The sequence below is a fragment of the Macaca thibetana genome, chromosome 14 (assembly GCF_024542745.1).
Source record: "Macaca thibetana thibetana isolate TM-01 chromosome 14, ASM2454274v1, whole genome shotgun sequence".
In the NCBI taxonomy this organism is placed as follows: domain Eukaryota; kingdom Metazoa; phylum Chordata; class Mammalia; order Primates; family Cercopithecidae; genus Macaca; species Macaca thibetana.
Window position 1 is genome coordinate 4,493,027 of NC_065591.1, and position 17,391 is coordinate 4,510,417.

The window sequence follows — 17,391 nt, forward strand, 5'->3', positions numbered from 1 at the left end:
CATTCCTCCAGCACCCGTCCATCCATCTATCCATCCATCCATCCATCCATCCACCCATCAGCCATCATTTATTCCTCCAGCATCCATCATTCATCCTTCCATCAGCCACCATTAACCCATCATCCATCATTCATTCCTCCAGCACCCGTCCATCCATCTATCCATCCATCCATCCATCCACCCACCCACCCACCAGCCATCATTTATTCCTCCAGCATCCATCATTCATCCTTCCATCAGCCACCCATCCAAAAATCATTAATTATTCATCCCTCCAGCATCCATCCATTCACCTACCCACCCACCAACACATCATCTATCATTCATCCTTCCATCATCCACCCATCCACCCATCATCCATCATTAATTCCTCCAGGACTCATCCATCCATTCATTCATCCATCCATCCATCCATCCACCCACCCACCCACCCACCCATCACCCATCATTCATTCCTCCAGCATCCATCATTCATCCTTCCAATGGCCATCCATCCATCCATATTAATTATTCATCCCTCAGGCATCCATCCATTCACCTACCCACCCACCTATCATCCATCCAACCATCCATCCATCATTCATCCACCCACCCTTCATCCATCCTTCATCCTTCCATCATCCATCCACCCACCCATCATCCATCATTCATTCCTCCAGCATCCATACATCCACCCACCCACCCACCCACCCATCATCCATCATCCATCATCCATTCTTCCAGCATCCATCCACCCATCTACCCATTCACCCACCTACCTATCATCCATCCATCCATCATTGATTATTCATCCCTCCAGCATCCATCCATCCACCTATCTGCTCACCCACCTATCATCCATCATTCATCCTTCCATCAGCTGCCCATCCACCCACCCACTCATCATCTATCATTCATCCCTTCAGCATCCATCCATCCATCCACCCACACACCTACCCATCCATCAACCATCCATCTGTCCATCCACCCATTCACCCATCCACTCACCCACTTATCCATCAATCATCATTCATCTCTCCACCACCCATCCGTCCACCCACCTGCCCATCAATCATCTATTCATCCATCCACCCATTCGCTCATCTGTAATTTATCCATCCATCCATCCATCCATCCCTCCATCCCTCCATCCATTTATCCATTATACACTTATTCATCTCCATCTCTATCCATCCATTTATCATCCCTTAATCCACTCATCCACCAAACTGTCATTCATTACTCCCTGACTACCCCCATGGGCCAGGCATTGTATCCACTGCTAGGACCTAAAATTAAATGGGGAGTGGGAAGCATTCCAGGTAAACAGCTGGGCCTGGACAAACCCACATTGTGTTTGCTGGGCCTGGCACACAGTAGTGCACAGTAAGTATTTCTTGAATGAATAAGTAACTGAATGAGCTAGTCCTGGCACTGATGTGACCATCAGCCAAGCAATCCTGAGATTAGAAAAGCAGCCAGTGTGGCTTGAGAATGGAGGAGGGGGAGGAGGGGGTAGGGTTCAGGGGCCTGTGACCCAGAGAACTGAATTCAGCCAGAAAGGAACTGCTGGTGTCCATGGAAGAAGCATCTTTAGGGGGAGGATAGGCATCTGCTAAGCGCCAGAGGGGTGCGGAGGAATGAAGGGGGCTGGACTCTGAGGCTGGAATTGGTCAGGACAGGCCTGTGGAGGGGATGTTCCTTTTCCAACAGGATCGGGGTGGGGAGTTCTGCAAGTCATGGGGTCTCAGACGATGCCAGATGTTACACTAAAAATAACCAAATATGTAATTTTTGTGCTAAGTTAGATAGCATCTTCATCTGGACTCCCGGGCAGGCAAGCTGTATCAAGTACCAAAGATTTAAAAACATGTATGGGGGCCTGTGGGGGGAGGCTGAAAGGAGGAACGTTCCATACACAGAGGTCCTGGCCCCTGGGAATTGGGACAAGGCCACTATTGTGAGGTTGTCAGGGAAGCATCTCTACCCACCACCTCCGGAAGGACCAGCAGTTGAGGCAAGGTCTAGGAAGGACTGCTTCCCGGGACGGAAGGCTGGGCACGTTTGGGGAGCAGAGGCTGACGTGGAGACCTGGGGGGAAGGCTGGTATCGGGTGTGGGCCCATGGGGGAGAAGGGAAGAGCAAATGGTTGTGGTGGGGACATGTTCTTTTGGGGCGTATGGTAGAGGAGCAGAGCTTCCTGGGGAGCCTGGGTGGGAAGGGTGGAGTTCCCATGCTCAGAGCGAGGGGCAGAGGGTGGGGACTGACGCTTTGGGGAGTGAGGGATTAGCAACAGCCACTAAGGAATAAAGGGGCTGGCTGGGTGCGGTGACTCACGCTTGTAATTCCAGCACTTTGGGAGGCCGAGGCGGGTGGATCACTTGAGACCAGGAGTTCAAGACCAGCCTGGCCAACATGGCGAAAGCCCGTCTCTACAAAAAATACAAAAATTAGCAGGGTGTGCCGGCAGGCACCTGTAATCCCAGCTACTCTGGAGGCTGAGGCAGGAGAATCACTTGAACCAGGAGGCAGAGGCTGCAGAGAGCCGAGACTGCACCATTGTACTCCAGCCTGGATGACAGAGTGAGACTCCATCCCCCCACCAAAAAAAAGAATAAAGGGGTCACCCAGTGTTTCCCAAAGTGTGTTCCCTGGAACACTAACTCGACAACTTATCCATTTAAAAGGATTCCAGGTGAGGTAAATTTGATAAACGCTTCATTGACCACCATCAAACAGGTTTCCCCAATGCGCTGCTGGGGGCCATTGTTCTCTGTGCACCTGGTCTCAGTGGTTCCCAAGTTTATTTGCCTGGGAGCCCTGTGGGATTAGGCCACGTGCCAGCAAGGACTGCTGGAGGCCCAGGCACAGTTCAGATTGTCCTGAGAAGATAAGGGAAGGACAGCGTGTGAGGAGTGGGCTCTGGGAGGACGGCTTTCCCTTTCCCATGCTCACAGCCACCTGCCGAGGGCACTTTTGAGAATCAGAAAGAGGAAAACAAACCAGCCACACAAAGCTCAGGGACTTTTCTCCTGAAACGGCGAGAGGGGACACCCGCTGCTCAGCCCCCTGCAGCGAGCGCCCTGGGGAGGCCCTGGAGGCCAGCGAGTCCTCGGTCCAGCTGTAGACCCACCCCCGCCCCAGAATACCTGCAGCCTCGACAGAGCCACCTCCTGCTCCGCTCCATCAACTTACTTTTCTGTCGTTGAACTCCACGTTTTCACCCTCGTAGTCTCCCTGTTAAAAAAGAGGAAAGGGACTTTCTTATCATCGGGTGGAGCTTTGGAGGCACTCACATCCATAATGTTTCAAAACACAAACCCCAGCAGCCGTCGTTGACACAGATTAGATCATCCTGGGACAACATTTCACAGAGAGCAGGAGGGTTGCCCGGGTGTGCCCCCTGTTCCGATAGAAAGGCCATGCCAGTCCCTGTTGGCCTCCAGGATGGCCTGAGTGGCCTCTTCCCTCGACACGAGGGGACTCTAGGAGAGGATCCACGGTCGGGTCCTTGGAACCAGAAACACAAATGAAAGGGGGCTTTCGTGAGCCGAGATTGCGCCACTGCACTCCAGCCTGGGCAACAGAGCGAGACCGTCTCAAAAAAAAAAAAAGAAAGGGGTCTTTCGGAGGCAGGAAGAGTCCTATCATAGGGTGCGCATACGTCCCACTCTGCTGGGACAGTCCGTGTCTTGCTCCCTTTCGCTGTGGAGCATCCCAAGAGGGACAGTAAATGACATGGTCACTGTCGTCTAGATCAGTGAGTCCAACACTCCCATTTTACAGATGGAAACACTGAGGCTCCGAGAAGCAAACTGATATTTCTGAGGACACACAGCTAAGATTGGTCAGACCCTGACTTGGATCCAGACCTTCAAACCTAAAGGAAGAGAAAGGTGTAAGGGTTGAAAGCCCGTCTTGGGACATCATGGGTCTAGACTGCCTATGGCTGTGTGCACGTTACCCTCGCAGACACTCAAAATGATACTGAACTGTCATTCAGTGAGCCCCAAATAACTACAGTTAACATAAGTAACTGGGGAGGAGCAGCAAGGGAATGGCTCTGTCGAGGTTCAGGGCATGGCTGGCCTGGCCTGGCTAATGGTTTTTTTTTTTTTCGAGATTATAGGCATGAGCCACCGTGCCCAATCAACCAGATATTTTTGACAAATGAATGAATGAACGAATGGATGCAATAAGCACAGGACTGGAATGGGGTAGGATGCAGGACAGCTTCACGGTGAGGAAGATGGAAGTAAAAACGTAAAGCCGGAACTACATAGCATGCAGTGAGAGCCTCGTCATGGCCGCCGAGGCCAGCCTGAACTTCCCTTCAGTCTTATCACTCAGGCTGGAGTACAGTGGCGTGATCTCGGCTCACTGCAACCTTTGCTTCTGGGTTCAAGTGATTCTCCTGCCTCAGTCTCCCAAGTAGTTGGGACTAACACCACACCCAGCTAATTTTTGTATGTTTAGTAGAGACGGGGTTTCACCGTGTTGGCCAGGCTGGTCTCAAACTCCTGACCTCAAGTGATCCGCCCGCCTCGGCCTCCCAAAGTGCTGGGATTACAGGTGTGAGCCACGGCGCCTGGCCTGGCCAACGAGTTTTAAGAATATCCAGGCAGACAAAGCTATGGGACTCTTGGGGGTCTGTCCAGTGCCCTCTGCACTCACCGGCAACTTCCATGACTCCTGTAACCCCTGCCAGGTGGGGACAACTTGACCACACACTCAAGCAAGTGACCCAGTGCGGGTGGTCTTGGAACCAAGATGCTCTGAGAGCAGTTTAACCAATTTCCTCCTGAGTCTTCAGGGGGTCCTCACCCACCCAAGCCTGATTCCTTTGTGTTTCCCAGTCTCTTGACGTGGATGAGACAGCCACACGATCCCAGCAGCGTCTCATTTATATGGAGGTCCCTACGCTGGGGACCTCAGGCAGGGAGATGTTAGTCAGGAGGAAAGCCAAAAAGTCACCAAGTAGGCGACATAAATATCAAAGTCCTTTCAGTTCAGGTGATACACTCTGATTCCAGGAGACTTCCTCAGGGTCTCGCCTGGAGCACGTGACTCTTACCCACACACAGTTCTACCAGGTTGTTATCTGGTTGGCAATGGCATTTACCAGATACTCTTTTTTTTTTTTTTTTTTTCTGAGATGGAGTTTTGCTCTGTCTCCCAGAGTGCAGTGCAGCGGCACAATCTTGGCTCACTGCAACCTCTGCCTCCCGGGTTCAAGCAATTCTCCTGCCTCAGCCTCCTAAGTAGCTGGGATTACAGGCATGTGCCACCATGCCCAGCTAATTTTTGTATTTTTAGTAGAGATGAGGTTTTGCTATGCTGGCTAAGCTGGTTTCGACCTCCTGACCTCAAGTGATCCGCCCGTCTCAGCCTCCCGAAGTGCTGTGATTACAGGCATGAGTCACTGTCCCCAACCGACCAGATATTTTTGACAAATGAATGAATGAATGAATGAATGAATGAATGGATGGATGGATGGATGGATGCAATAAGCACAGGATTGGAATGGGGTAGGATGCAGGACAGCTTCATGGTGAGGAAGATGGAAGTAAAAATGTAAAGCCGGAACTACATAGCATGCAGTGAGAGCCTCACCATGGCTGCCGAGGCCAGCCTGAACTTCCCTTCAGTCAGTGTTCTGGGTAAGGACATGGGTTCACACAGCTCAGGCCAGAACCAGTCACCTCCCCAAATGCTTAAACATCAGTTGTGGTACTTAGCAGCATGGGTGCCCTTCAGTTGTATGGAAAATCCGTGGCTGTAAAATTCTAGATTCCCTAAGGATACCTGACACCCACAGCCCAGGGCTTCTGGGTCCCACTCCTTCTGGACTGTGCACCCCTGGGCAAGTGGCCGGAGCCCCTCCAGCCTGTTTCTCCATCTTTACAGTGGGAACAGACCCCACATGACTGCATAAGGCACGATGAAGATTTTGAAAGAGGAGATTCTCTGCAAGGATCTTGGAGATGCTTCTTGTGAGGCTGGCTCTCTGACAAGAAATAGATCCAGCTGATGAGGGAGGTTTGCACCAGTCAGTTTAAACTGTTGACAGTCAATCCCTAAGACAAATGCAGGAGTGGCCGCCAAGAAGAGGGATGCATTTGGCCTCCGTGACGGGATGAGGTGGGTACGCAGTGAGGCGCCAGAGTTGCAGAGTGTCACTAGGGACGGCTTTTGGCCCCGGCTCCTCCCCGGGGGCTGTTCGACCTCAGGCAAGTTACTAAACCTCTCTGAGTCTCTGCGTCTGAACAGGTTATATGAGGTACAGTTTCTTCTAAACAGAGGGCTCTGCACACAGTAGGAGATTAAATACGTTCATTTCTCCCCTTTCCCTTTTAAGACTTAAAGGGCTGACTCAAAACAGGCAGGAAGGGCCGGAAACATTTTGGCTTCGGTACCTCAACCTCTCAGCAGGGATTACCTGCTTAAAGGTCAATCGGGAGCATGGATGTAGCTCTAGGCTGCCTTCTTGGGATCATGGGCTGTGGCAGGCAGGGCTGTGTCTTCTTGGCACCCAGCCAGAGCCTGCACAGGGTGGAGCAGAACAGCCAGACCGGCTGGGTCCTCTGGAGGAAAGCCTGACAGAGGGGAGGAGTGGGCTCCTCCAGACTCAGGGCTTCAGGGCAGGAACCCGGAGCCACTGCCACGGTCTAGGGGCTTGAGCCCTGCCCTTGGAACCTCCCCAGACAGCAGGTCACTGGCCGAGGCAAACTGACTCAGTCCAATCCGAATCCACACCACGTTTACTGAGCACCTATTAAGTGCTGAGCGCTGGGGCTTCCTTGAGATGACACACATAACTAAAGTGGTCAGACGGCGGTGTCTTTGCAGGTCAGGGACCATCCGAGGCCCAGAGAAGGGAAGAAGAAGCCACTAGTCCTGGGGAGGAAGGCAACAGGAAGGCTTGGTGTGGGAGCATCTGTCCGCCTGGGGTGGGGTGGGGCAGGGAAGAGTACTGTAGAAGGAACAGCACGTGTGAACATACGAAGGGAGGAAATGGGGCTGCTCAAACACCCCAATCCCCGGACCTACAGGGAGGAGGAGGCCCTGACAGGGAGGCCACGAGGTGACGGGCGGCAGATCTGCCCAGACTCCTTCCCTTGGGGTCAACCCTCTGGAGAAGACGCCTCTGGATTGCCCTGCGGGATCCCTGCACCTTACGTTTGTCTAATCCAGTGTTTCTTCCTCAAGAAGAGAGGAATTAGGCTGGGCGCAGCGGCTCACGCCTGTAATCCCAGCACTTTGGGAGGCTGAGGTGGGCGGGTCACTTAAGGTCAGGAGTTTGAGACCAGCCTGGCCAACATGGTGAAACCGTGTCTTTACTAAAAATACAAAATATTAGCTGGGTGTAGTGGTGCGTGCCTGTAGTCCCAGCTAGTTGGGAGGCTGAGGCTGCAGAATTGCTTGAACCCAGGAGGTAGAGGTTGCAGTGAGCTGAGATCATGCCATTGAACTCCAGCCTGGGTGACAGAGAAAGACTCCGTCTCAAAAACAAAACAAAACGAAACAAAACAAAAAAAACCACACACACATAAAATAAATAAATAAATAAAAGAGGAGTTAGGACTAGTTCTGATTCCTGACCCACAGATGGGGACACTGAGGCTCAGTGAGACAAGGGGCCGACTCCACCACTCAAGGCAGAAGAGTGGGTAAGTGGCTGGGACTGGAATCTGGGTCTCCTTAGTCCCAGGCCTGTCCCTTCTCTTCTCTCCTGCTTCTTGGCTCCTGGCCTTTGCACATTTGCAAAGTTTCAGAGCTCCTCTGTCTGGTATTCCCACACTGCTCAGGCCCCGAGGCCCATTCCCAGTGCCCTTGTGAACTTAAGTCCCTGTTTCCATAGAGACAACAAGAGACAACCTTCTCTCTCTCTCCACCCCATGTCAGCTATATTTGTCAAAGGGATACTAGTGGGATCTGGAGCTTCAGCTCAGGAAGTTGGCCACTTGCTCTGCAGAAATAGACACGTACAGAGCCCTGGTCATTCTGCCAGAGACCCGGACCAGCCGGGGGTAGGGAGCCCGGGCCAGGGAAGACATTCTGTGGACCCACTGGCTGTGAGGTTCAGAGGACGTCAAGGCAGAGCACCTGCCACCCGTGCCCCCGTTTTGGTGGGATTGTTCTGCAAGAAAAGATGGCCCTGTGTGTAAATTCTTGGTCCCCACCCGGGGAACAGGGAAGGCCTATGTACAGTTGACATTTACAGCGGGAGCCAAGCAGGAAGCTGTGACCACAGGATAATTACAGCTCCCCGGGGGGTGTGGCCCGGAGGGATCTGGGGAGTCAAATGACGCAGAGATAAATCGTGTGTTCAGGTTACTTACATCGTGCAGTGGGTATGCAGCCGCGTACACGCCATTGGCCAGCAGGCTCGTGATGCCTTAAAAACAGAGGCAGAGAGAAGGTTACGGGACAGGCGGGTCTCCTGCTTCACATTGTAAAGTCACAGCGGTCACAGGGCTGTCTCAGCCACCAAGAGCTTCTCAAAATGAAACGAACCTGACTACACAGAGCCCGCCACCTCTGGGATTTCTTCCCCAGGAATGACAGGGCACAGCCGGGTTATTGATCTATCAACTAGGAGATGACGGAACACATGCTCGATTGGCAGAATTAGGAAGACACAGAGAAAACCCCAAGAGGCGACTCCATCTCAGAGGCAGGCGGTGTGAGCGGACCGTGGCTTCACTGTCACCCCAAGCCTCCGATTCACCAGCCCCCCCACCTGTCCGAGGCAAGCCTGCAGATGGGGAAGGTGGGATGTAAGCGGTTAGAGAAGCTGAATCATGAGGAAACATACGGATGGAAAAATTGATGGTGTCAGAAAACACACATACAATTCGGAATTAGATTTTAGATTGATTGGGAAAACCGGAGGAGGCCCACACTTACCATACTTCCCACATTTCCGCCTTTTACTTAGAAGGGCGGAGTCCTTCTTTCTTCCCTCGCCTTGCCCTGTTTATACATTGGCTATTAGTGATGTGGAAAGGCCTGACAGGACCAAAGCTACATTTGGGGCAGCAAGCGCAGGTGGCCAGCGATTCTGGCGGACTCACGGCCGGCCAGTGCTCCTGGAGGCAGTGGAATGCTGGTGGGGCCCCTTTTTATGTGGCCCCCAGGGCCACATAAAAAAACACCATGGGCACATTATAAAACACCACGCCTGTGTGTCCTAACACGTGTGCATGCAGGCACCCAGCCCCAGGAGACTGTGAGAGAGGACGGGAGAGCTAGGGCCATGTGTAGGAAAGGGTTTCCTGGAAATCTGATCTTGCTCCAAACACATCGTAGGGGTCCAGCCGGGTGGGGGCGTTTCCATGGGACCCTTTGCTGCTCATGGAACCGCCTGCTTGGCTGAAGAGGCTTCCTAGGCAGTAAGAGCGTTTTTCACAGCAGCCTGGGCGGCCCACCCTCTGAGACTCCACCTGATAGTGGTGGGAAAATGACCTCCTGGAGTCCCCTCAAAAATGGGCCATCTCTGTGGTCAGTGACCTGGAATGATCAGGGGACCTGAGGGATGCTTAGAAATCAAAACCAGAGGAAGGGGTTTAAGTCACATGTGTGAGTGAAAAGTTTGTCTGCAATAGAAAGTGGACATAGGACCTGATCCAGGCTCGCTGGCCTCCTTCCTGTTGCTGGAATGCTGCTAGCCTGGTGCTGCCTGCCGCAGGGCCTTTGCACGTGCCACTCCCTCTATCTGGAAGGCCTTTTCTCATCACAGTTCCTAAATCCCCCAGCCAGCCCCACCCTGCTCATCCTGCAAGACTATGGTACACAGCTTGGTGGGTGACATACTTGAGGATGAACTCAGAGGTGGGTCAACTCTCAGACAAGGTGCCGTGGTGAAGCAGGGCTGAAGAGGAGGACCCACGTCTATCCGCCCTGTCACCAGGTGCAGGGAACCAGCCCTGCCACAAAACCGGTGGGAGCACAGAGACCCCATGTCCCCAGGGACCAACCCGGGCAGAGAGCCAGCCCAGGCCATGCAGCCCGAAGCTGCTGGACTTCTACTGCAACCATACGCGTTTCTACTGGAAGGAACGCTGCAGAGACCCAGGGGGAAACTGAGGTCCAAGACCTAGCCCTGGGACCAGAACCACACCTCCTCCTTACCTCTAGTGACCTTTCCAAGGCTGTGCCCTGGCAGCAGCGACCTAGAGGAGCAATTTCAAAAACCCAAACTCCCGACGTCACCTTCTTTTCTGCCTGACCTCACTGCAGTCGTGTGGACTAGGGCTTGGCCATTCTAGAGGATCTCAGTCCTTTTGACCCTGGATGGGACTCCTCCACACTCCCCTTGACTTAGGACATGGACTTAGAGACTTCGGGCCTGCAAGGGTATCCCTGTGAGTGACCACAGGCCATATGGTCGGGGGTCAAGCAGCCACCCGAGCAGTCAAGGGTTCGTCTTCTTTCTGTCTCCCGGGACTGACCCCAGGAATTCAAGTTCTGAGCCGTTGACTCCCACTGCTCTCCATTTTTACTTCCCACGGCATTCCTGCCACCACAGGAAGCCAAGGCAGCAAGATGGTCCCTCCCGTATGCACAGACTCCAGCTCTCACCAGACCTGCTGTGTCCCCGGGGAGCCATGGTCTCGTCATTTCAGAGGCTTCTACAGAGTGATGGATGCTACCCTATGGCATGGCTCTCAGCAGGGCAAAAGACAGCTCAAGAAGGAGGGGAGGAGAGGCCGGAAAAGGCATTCCTTTGCTCTGCAATGTTTTGGCTTTCACAAACTGCCTGCAGCTGTGGGCAAGGGACCTACTGACGGGGGAGGTTCCCAGCTACACAATTTAATCAGGAAGATTTTGTATCTATGGCTTAAGGGGTTCTGGAAACTGGTACCCAGGGAGCCTGGTCAGGATGGTTTTGTGGCAGCTTCTGGAATCAGGCTGTCTGTACCTGGTGGTGCCTCGTCAGGGGCCCTGATTTCAGCAAGCCCTGGTGAGCTTTTAAGGGTCTGGAACACCACACGATGTCCCCTGGCTGGAACCCCGATTACTTCCCACGGGACCGTGAGGGTTAAGAGAGGGCCAGGAACCCCCAGTCACCCCTAACGCTGGTCTATTTCCAGCCTGGATTTACCGCCCCTGCAGGGAGAGTCTGTCCACACAGCTCACAAACCGCTCAGGCCAAAGTGAAGGATGCGTTTGTGTTTAAAAGTGCTGGGCCATAAAACCGCCCTGCACGCTCCCAACCCAGCCCTCCTGTCTGAAACTGTTACACAGGCTTAAATCAAAACCCTCTTAAACACCCCAAGCCGGCTGCCCGCCTCCCACAGAGATGACTCGGAGGCGAGATTCCCACTTGGAGACCAACGCTGATCTCAAGCCCCAAAAACATGCTTACCCATGCTGTACTTGGCCTTGGTACACGTCGTTCTCTTCAAGATCTCATAGACCTATTGCAGAGACAAGAAGGAGGGGTGAGTAGTTACTGAAGGCACCTCCCACCAGCAGAAACAGTCTGTTGTGGCTGGAGAGGACCTGGTCACACATTACCCATGAAGACCTCTTTGGTGCTATTTTCCAAGGAAAGACAATGGCCTTTATTCAGGGAGGGTTGACCCAGCTGAGGGCTCTCAACACTGTCAAAGGCTTGAGATTCTCAGGGAGAAACAGGTACCACCTGCAGTTCCCATCGTTCACTTCCCACTTTCATTTGGGAGTGATGGCAGCTGGTCCCAGCAAAGCACTGTTATGCTCTCCTGGGCCTAATGCTGGTGTCCTGTGTCACAGCTGTGCCACATACCCTGCCTGGTGGGTTTACAGCACCCTAGCGCTGAGAGCTGAGTTGGAACAGCACCACCCCGGGACACAACCTTGAATGTTCTAGGACTCTGGGGGATCGGGGGTGGTGGCGGTGAGGCGGGCCTTGGGATCCATTCCCCATGGTGGCAGGAGGTGGCCACCATCGGGCTCTGGGTTCCCGGTGCCTGGGCAGAGCCCTGCTGAAGGGATCCCACCCCAGCCGCCTGCCCCTTGACTAGTGAAATATTTTGTTTGGTGGCCTCGGCAGCTCCGGCTCGGGAGTCTGTCTGCCTGGACCCTGGTGCCAGCTCTGCCATTTGCAGCTGTGTGATTTTGGACCAATGACATCACCACCCCAGCCTCAGTTTTTCAATCTGTAAACTGGGGTGAGAAGAACTGGTCCTGCTATGCAGATGTGCATTTCAGAGCACACCAATTCTGCCTCTACTCTCTCAGGCAAGGCCAACGTCCTTCCAGTGTCCCCAGGCCCAGACCATCTGACCTCTTCTCCTCTGCCTCCACCGGACCCACCTGTCCCAACAATCCTGCCCCCTGGCTGCCTCTCTCACTTTCCGAAACCACTCCTGAAGCCACAGGGCCTCCGCCCTGGCTGTTCCTTCTCCTAGAAGCACTTGTCCCCTTCAGATCGGAATAGGTCCAGGGTCTCGTTAACAACCAGGCCCTAAAGCCACCACCTTCCCGGCGGCTCTGTCTTCCAGCTTGGCTTGCCTCTCCCCACCTGCCAGATTATAAATGTCCTCAGTGCCTCTTTTCTTCCACCAGGTTCGGGCACACAGCAGGTACCCAATACATCCCTGCTGAATGAAGGAAGGAATCACCCACTCAGCTGTTCTCCATGGCTCCCTCCCCATCATCCCTCAGATCTAATCGGTCCTGACCTTGCCGATTCTCTTGTAACCACCTCCTGCCTTCCACATGTAGTTGTGGCCCCCATTGATGACCACTGCCATGAGCCCTCATCTACCAGTCACCTGCCCTCCCACAGCTGGTCACTGGCAGTGATCCTTCTGGAACAGATCTCACCATATCCTCAACCTTGCTCCACAACCTTCTATGGCTCCCCAGTACCTACAGGCCAAAGGTCTAAAACCCAAGACCAGCACAGTGGGCCTCTCCCTATCGAGCACTGCTGTTCTCTGACTCCTATCCACTTGCACACTGGGCCACCCCAATGCCAGGAGAGAGTGAATGGTGTGGAGGAGAGGAGTGGGGAAGGGCTGTTACTCCTCCACGCCTTTGCCTAGAACCTCAGCCAACCCTACATGCTGTTGGATTTTGATGACTATTAGGCCCGACTAACCAAGGCCAAAGCCATGAATTCTCAGTTTCTTTGGAGCATGTTGGCCATGTAGAAACTGGCCTCCAGGGTCTCTAGGAGAGAGATCCCCTCCTCCCCGCCCCAGATCTGCCTGTCCCAGCAGTGGCTCAGAACCCCCGTGCTGCTGCGACCTGCACCACCCTCCCGCTGGCTGCCTGCCAGTCTCAGGTGGTGGTCATGAGGAGCAGTCGTCTGGACAAGGTCGAGCTGCCTCCTCCCAGCTCTCTGTCTCTGCCCAACCAGGCTGGGCTTTCTGGGCGGGGAAGAGAGAACAACAGCAACAGTTTGGCTGCCAGGTTAATTTCTTGTTTAGATTGAAGTTGGGTCCTGAGCCATGCACAGCCCTAGCTTGGCTGGTGGACAGGTAGGATAAACACGGAGCCAGTGCCTTGAGTAGGGCAGGGTGGCCTGTTCAGATTTCAAACCTCAGTTGGCTCCTCTGGCAATGGCCTGGAAAGAGATCTCAACCCACATGCCTTCGCCTCCATCACCCCCTCCCTCCTGCCCACACCTGCCTGCCCCGAAAGCCCCGCATCGTGGATTGATGGTCAGGCACGTACAACCCCACCACGAAGAGGCTCTGAGAGATGTGCTGGGAGCTGCACAGATCCAGAAACACCGACCTCTGAAATCATTCCAGGGGTCTGGCTTCCCTCCTGCTTTCCCGAGCTCTGTGCTTATTCCCTTCCTCTGAGCTGCCCCAGCCTGGGGCACGACTATCCCCTGGGCCCCTCGCTGCCCTCTCCCTTTCATTATTCTAATTATTTCTGTCACAGACAATTAGAGCCGGTTTCCACCGGGAGGAGTTTCACCAAAATGAAATTATCATCTGGATCCCCAGGGCCACCTTGCCAGGGAGCCGTTTCCAGGCGCGCGAGATACTTACAATCGTACTCCGGGTTTTACTGTCAAAAAACGAATCCTTATCAGACAGGTCAAACCTGTGGAAATACCAGGAAGGAAATAAGACACAGTTCACCAGAGCCCGTGGTTCTCCGGGTTTCAAGGCCCCGGGAAACCATATTGTCCCCATTAGCGGCGACTGCGAAATGGACGGAACTCTGTCCGCGCGCCAGGTATGACCCGTCCGCCCCTGGGCATTTGGAACAGTCTGTTTCACCGCCCCTGCACCCGGGCGCAGCCTGAGACCCACACAGGTGGGAAGTGACCTAAGAGGCAAGTATGGTCAGACCACCCCCCAGCCCCCCACCCCCCCACACAGCCCCCCCGGAAGATCCCTGCTTCCTTTTGGTGACATCCTCAGCGGGCAGTTTTGAAAGCCTCTGCTTCAACAAGGTGGGGGACAGGGGCAGTATCACCGCCACAGGCAGACAGTTCCAACCTTGAAAACAATCTCCCTTCCAATGGTTTGGGTCCTGATGGGCTGCATAGGGATGGCCCAAGGCTTCCTGAGGGTGGGCGGGCATCTTGGGAACACACTCCCTGCTCTCCCTGCGCTCCAAGGCTCTTGGGGGAGAGCTGGGGAGGGTGCCTGGGTTTCCACCTCCACGGAGCCTGGAGGTGATCCCAGCCCTGGCCAGGCAGTAGGGCTGACAGTCAACCCAGGGCAGAGACGAGGGAGGTTGGTGGGGGTCCTGGAAGGAGGGTGGTTTCCTCTAATGTCCCAAGTCCCTGTTCTGGAGCTGGAGGAAAGGGCTGGGCTTGGGGGTCGCTTCTTTCTCTCTGGTGGCATGTCCTGTCCCCTCTAGGAATGAGGACCTGGTTAAAGCATCCTGTGATGCTCATGGCTCCACCCCTACTACATTTATGAGCAAGGGCCCCTGTGAGCTCCCTGTCTGCTCTTCCATGCCCCCGACCCTGTGAGGCCGGCACTGTCCAGGAGCCCTCCTGCCCCTTAGAACTTCCATCCAAAGTCCGTCTGGGTTCCCACGGCTCAAGCTTTCTATTCCCACCTCTGCCCACGCTCCAGCTCTGCCCGGTGAGGCCCGCAGAGGCCTTGCAGTCACTGCTGACCCAGGTGGCTACGCCCCACTGCCCTCGGGAGCGGAGGAGGAGGGAAGGTTCCAGAATAGGCATGGCCCTGCCAGGCAAGCCAGCTGGCGGTGAGTCCCTGGGGCCTCAGGCCTCCTGCCTAGGGATGCTTTTCAATTTCTGCCACAAGGAGTGAGACTCACTTGGGCTCAAGGCTACCTGGACTGCAGGAGGCCTCGTTAGCCAGACCCTGGAGCGGGGTGGGGTGGCGGCGGCAGGGAGCGGGTGGGAAGGCATGTCCAGACCACTGCTTTGGGGTCCTCACACAGGCCAAAGAAGTTTTTCCTGTGTCGCCAAGCAGAACGAGATTCTGTGTCCTCCTAACTCCTCAGTTAACAGTGATCTTAGAAATCATTTCCACGACGTCTTCTGGGCTCAGCAACCACCAAGCTCTTACAAGAACACGCTCGGCCGGGCGCGGTGGCTCAAGCCTGTAATCCCAGCACTTTGGGAGGCCGAGACGGGCGGATCGCGAGGTCAGGAGATCGAGACCATCCTGGCTAACACGGTGAAACCCCGTCTCTACTGAAAAATACGAAAAACTAGCCGGGCGAGGTGGTGGGCGCCTGTAGTCCCAGCTACTTGGGAGGCTGAGGCAGGAGAATGGCGTGAACCCGGGAGGCGGAGCTTGCAGTGAGCTGAGATCCAGTCACTGCACTCCAGCCTGGGCGGCAGAGCGAGACTCCGTCTCAAAAAAAAAAAACAAAAAACAAAAAAACAAACAAACAAAAAACAAGAACACGCTCTTCTTTGGCGGGGGGGCAGATAATCAATCTGCATTTCTCATGCTAGAAGGTGAAATCCCCACGCACAGGACCCTTTGGGGAGCAGGTTGGGGGTCCTCACTTACAGATGCTGCTTCTCCCGGGAGAAGGGATAGGAGAGTCTCTTCATGGTCTGGGGCCTGTGCTCAGCCACTTTGGGCTGGATGGGGTCTGTGATTTTCTGGAGCACAGAGTTGATTTTTTTCAGAAGGCCACGCGTCTCATTAATGTGGTACATCTGCAGATAAGACAAGCAATTGGGGAGCCGCGTCACCCGGCTGGACCACGATCCATGGAATCTGTTCTCAGACGGCCAGAGAACCATCCCACCCCATGCAATGGCGCGTCCTGAGAGCAGAGCGCCTGGGTGGGCCGGAATGCACCGCCCCTCCCTGCCCATGCCGTGAAAGCCCAGAGTTTCAGGAGCGCCCAGCCAAAAGCACAATTACAATGCATTCCAGAGAATTTCCCCCCTAAACTTTACTTTTGCTTCGAAAGAGGGAATCCAAGTGGTCTCTGAGGGCGCGAGAAGCAGGAGGTTGATTTGCTATAGCTAGCTCAGCTTCACCCGTCCTCCTGCCAGAGTAAATACCGACTCCAAGCTAAGCTTCTGGGAACACACTGTCAAACTGCTTTTTAGATACAAGGTTTTCACAGATTAAAAAGAAAAATCCCAGTAAGCCAGAAAACGTAATTAAAGTGAATCTGATAAATTAGCTGAGATGCCACAAACACGAAAGCCCCAGGGCCCGAACTGTAACTGCATCTGCATGTACAGACGATTCCTTGGGAGCTGAGAGGTGGGCTCTTCTGCCTGCACCATCTCTTGGTGGGGTTTGGTCTGGGGTCTGTAAAGACCGCCCAGGGCTGGGTCATCAGGACTCCGGAGCCTGGGGGCCTTGTCACGTCGAGCCACATGGTCCTCCCAGGGGTAGCCGTGAAGCCCACTAGGCTTTTTATAAAACTCAGGGCCTCGAGGTATGCATGTTTCACCGCCGGGCATCCAAGTGACCTCTAGACTTGGCGATTCATTTCGGAGCAGAACCATCAATACCAACCTTCTTCGTCGGCATCTTCAGTTTCAGAAACTCGGCCTCTCTGCACAGCACGTTCCAGGGCGCGTGGATTTTCACAAACCCGACTCCATGGATTTTAGTCTGGAGAGAGAAGGAAGGTTCTGGGTCAGGGTGGGTGGATCTGTGTGGAAAACTACCTTGATCTTCAGATACCGCCACAATTTATTGAGCAGCTACTGTGTATGGCTGCTTTCACCGCGACCTCATTCCACGTTGACAACACTTTTGAGGTGCATCTAGAATCCCCTTTTAGCAGAAGGTGGGAGGAAGTACAGGGGGCTATGGGAGCTCCCCCAGGTCACACGGGAACCTTTAAGAGCCAGGAGGGTTTAGAGGAGGATCCCCAGGGGGTACAGACTCCAAAACAAGGGGGAAGTTTTCAGGAGGGTTTAGCAGAGGGCCCCCAGAGTGGCCCAGGCCACAAAAGAGGACCTTACAGGACGCAGAGCCCAGGCCCCTCGGCCTCCAC

At 54.2% G+C, this 17,391-nt stretch overlaps 1 protein-coding gene across 2 annotated transcripts in view; it reads right to left on the bottom strand.

Annotated features, from left to right (window-relative positions):
- ANO1 (anoctamin 1) overlaps positions 1 to 17,391 on the bottom strand; it is a 203,415-nt gene that overhangs the window by 74,601 nt on the left and 111,423 nt on the right. The window contains exons 4-10 of one of the 2 annotated variants that reach the window (XM_050758122.1): positions 16,905 to 17,003; positions 15,933 to 16,084; positions 13,977 to 14,031; positions 11,351 to 11,402; positions 8,890 to 8,955; positions 8,322 to 8,377; positions 3,175 to 3,216 (exon numbers count right to left, since the gene is read on the bottom strand). In XM_050758122.1, coding sequence (XP_050614079.1) covers positions 3,175 to 3,216; positions 8,322 to 8,377; positions 8,890 to 8,955; positions 11,351 to 11,402; positions 13,977 to 14,031; positions 15,933 to 16,084; positions 16,905 to 17,003 — 522 coding nt within the window. The remainder of the gene's footprint in view (positions 1 to 3,174; positions 3,217 to 8,321; positions 8,378 to 8,889; positions 8,956 to 11,350; positions 11,403 to 13,976; positions 14,032 to 15,932; positions 16,085 to 16,904; positions 17,004 to 17,391) is intronic. The other variant, XM_050758123.1, reaches the window with a different exon arrangement.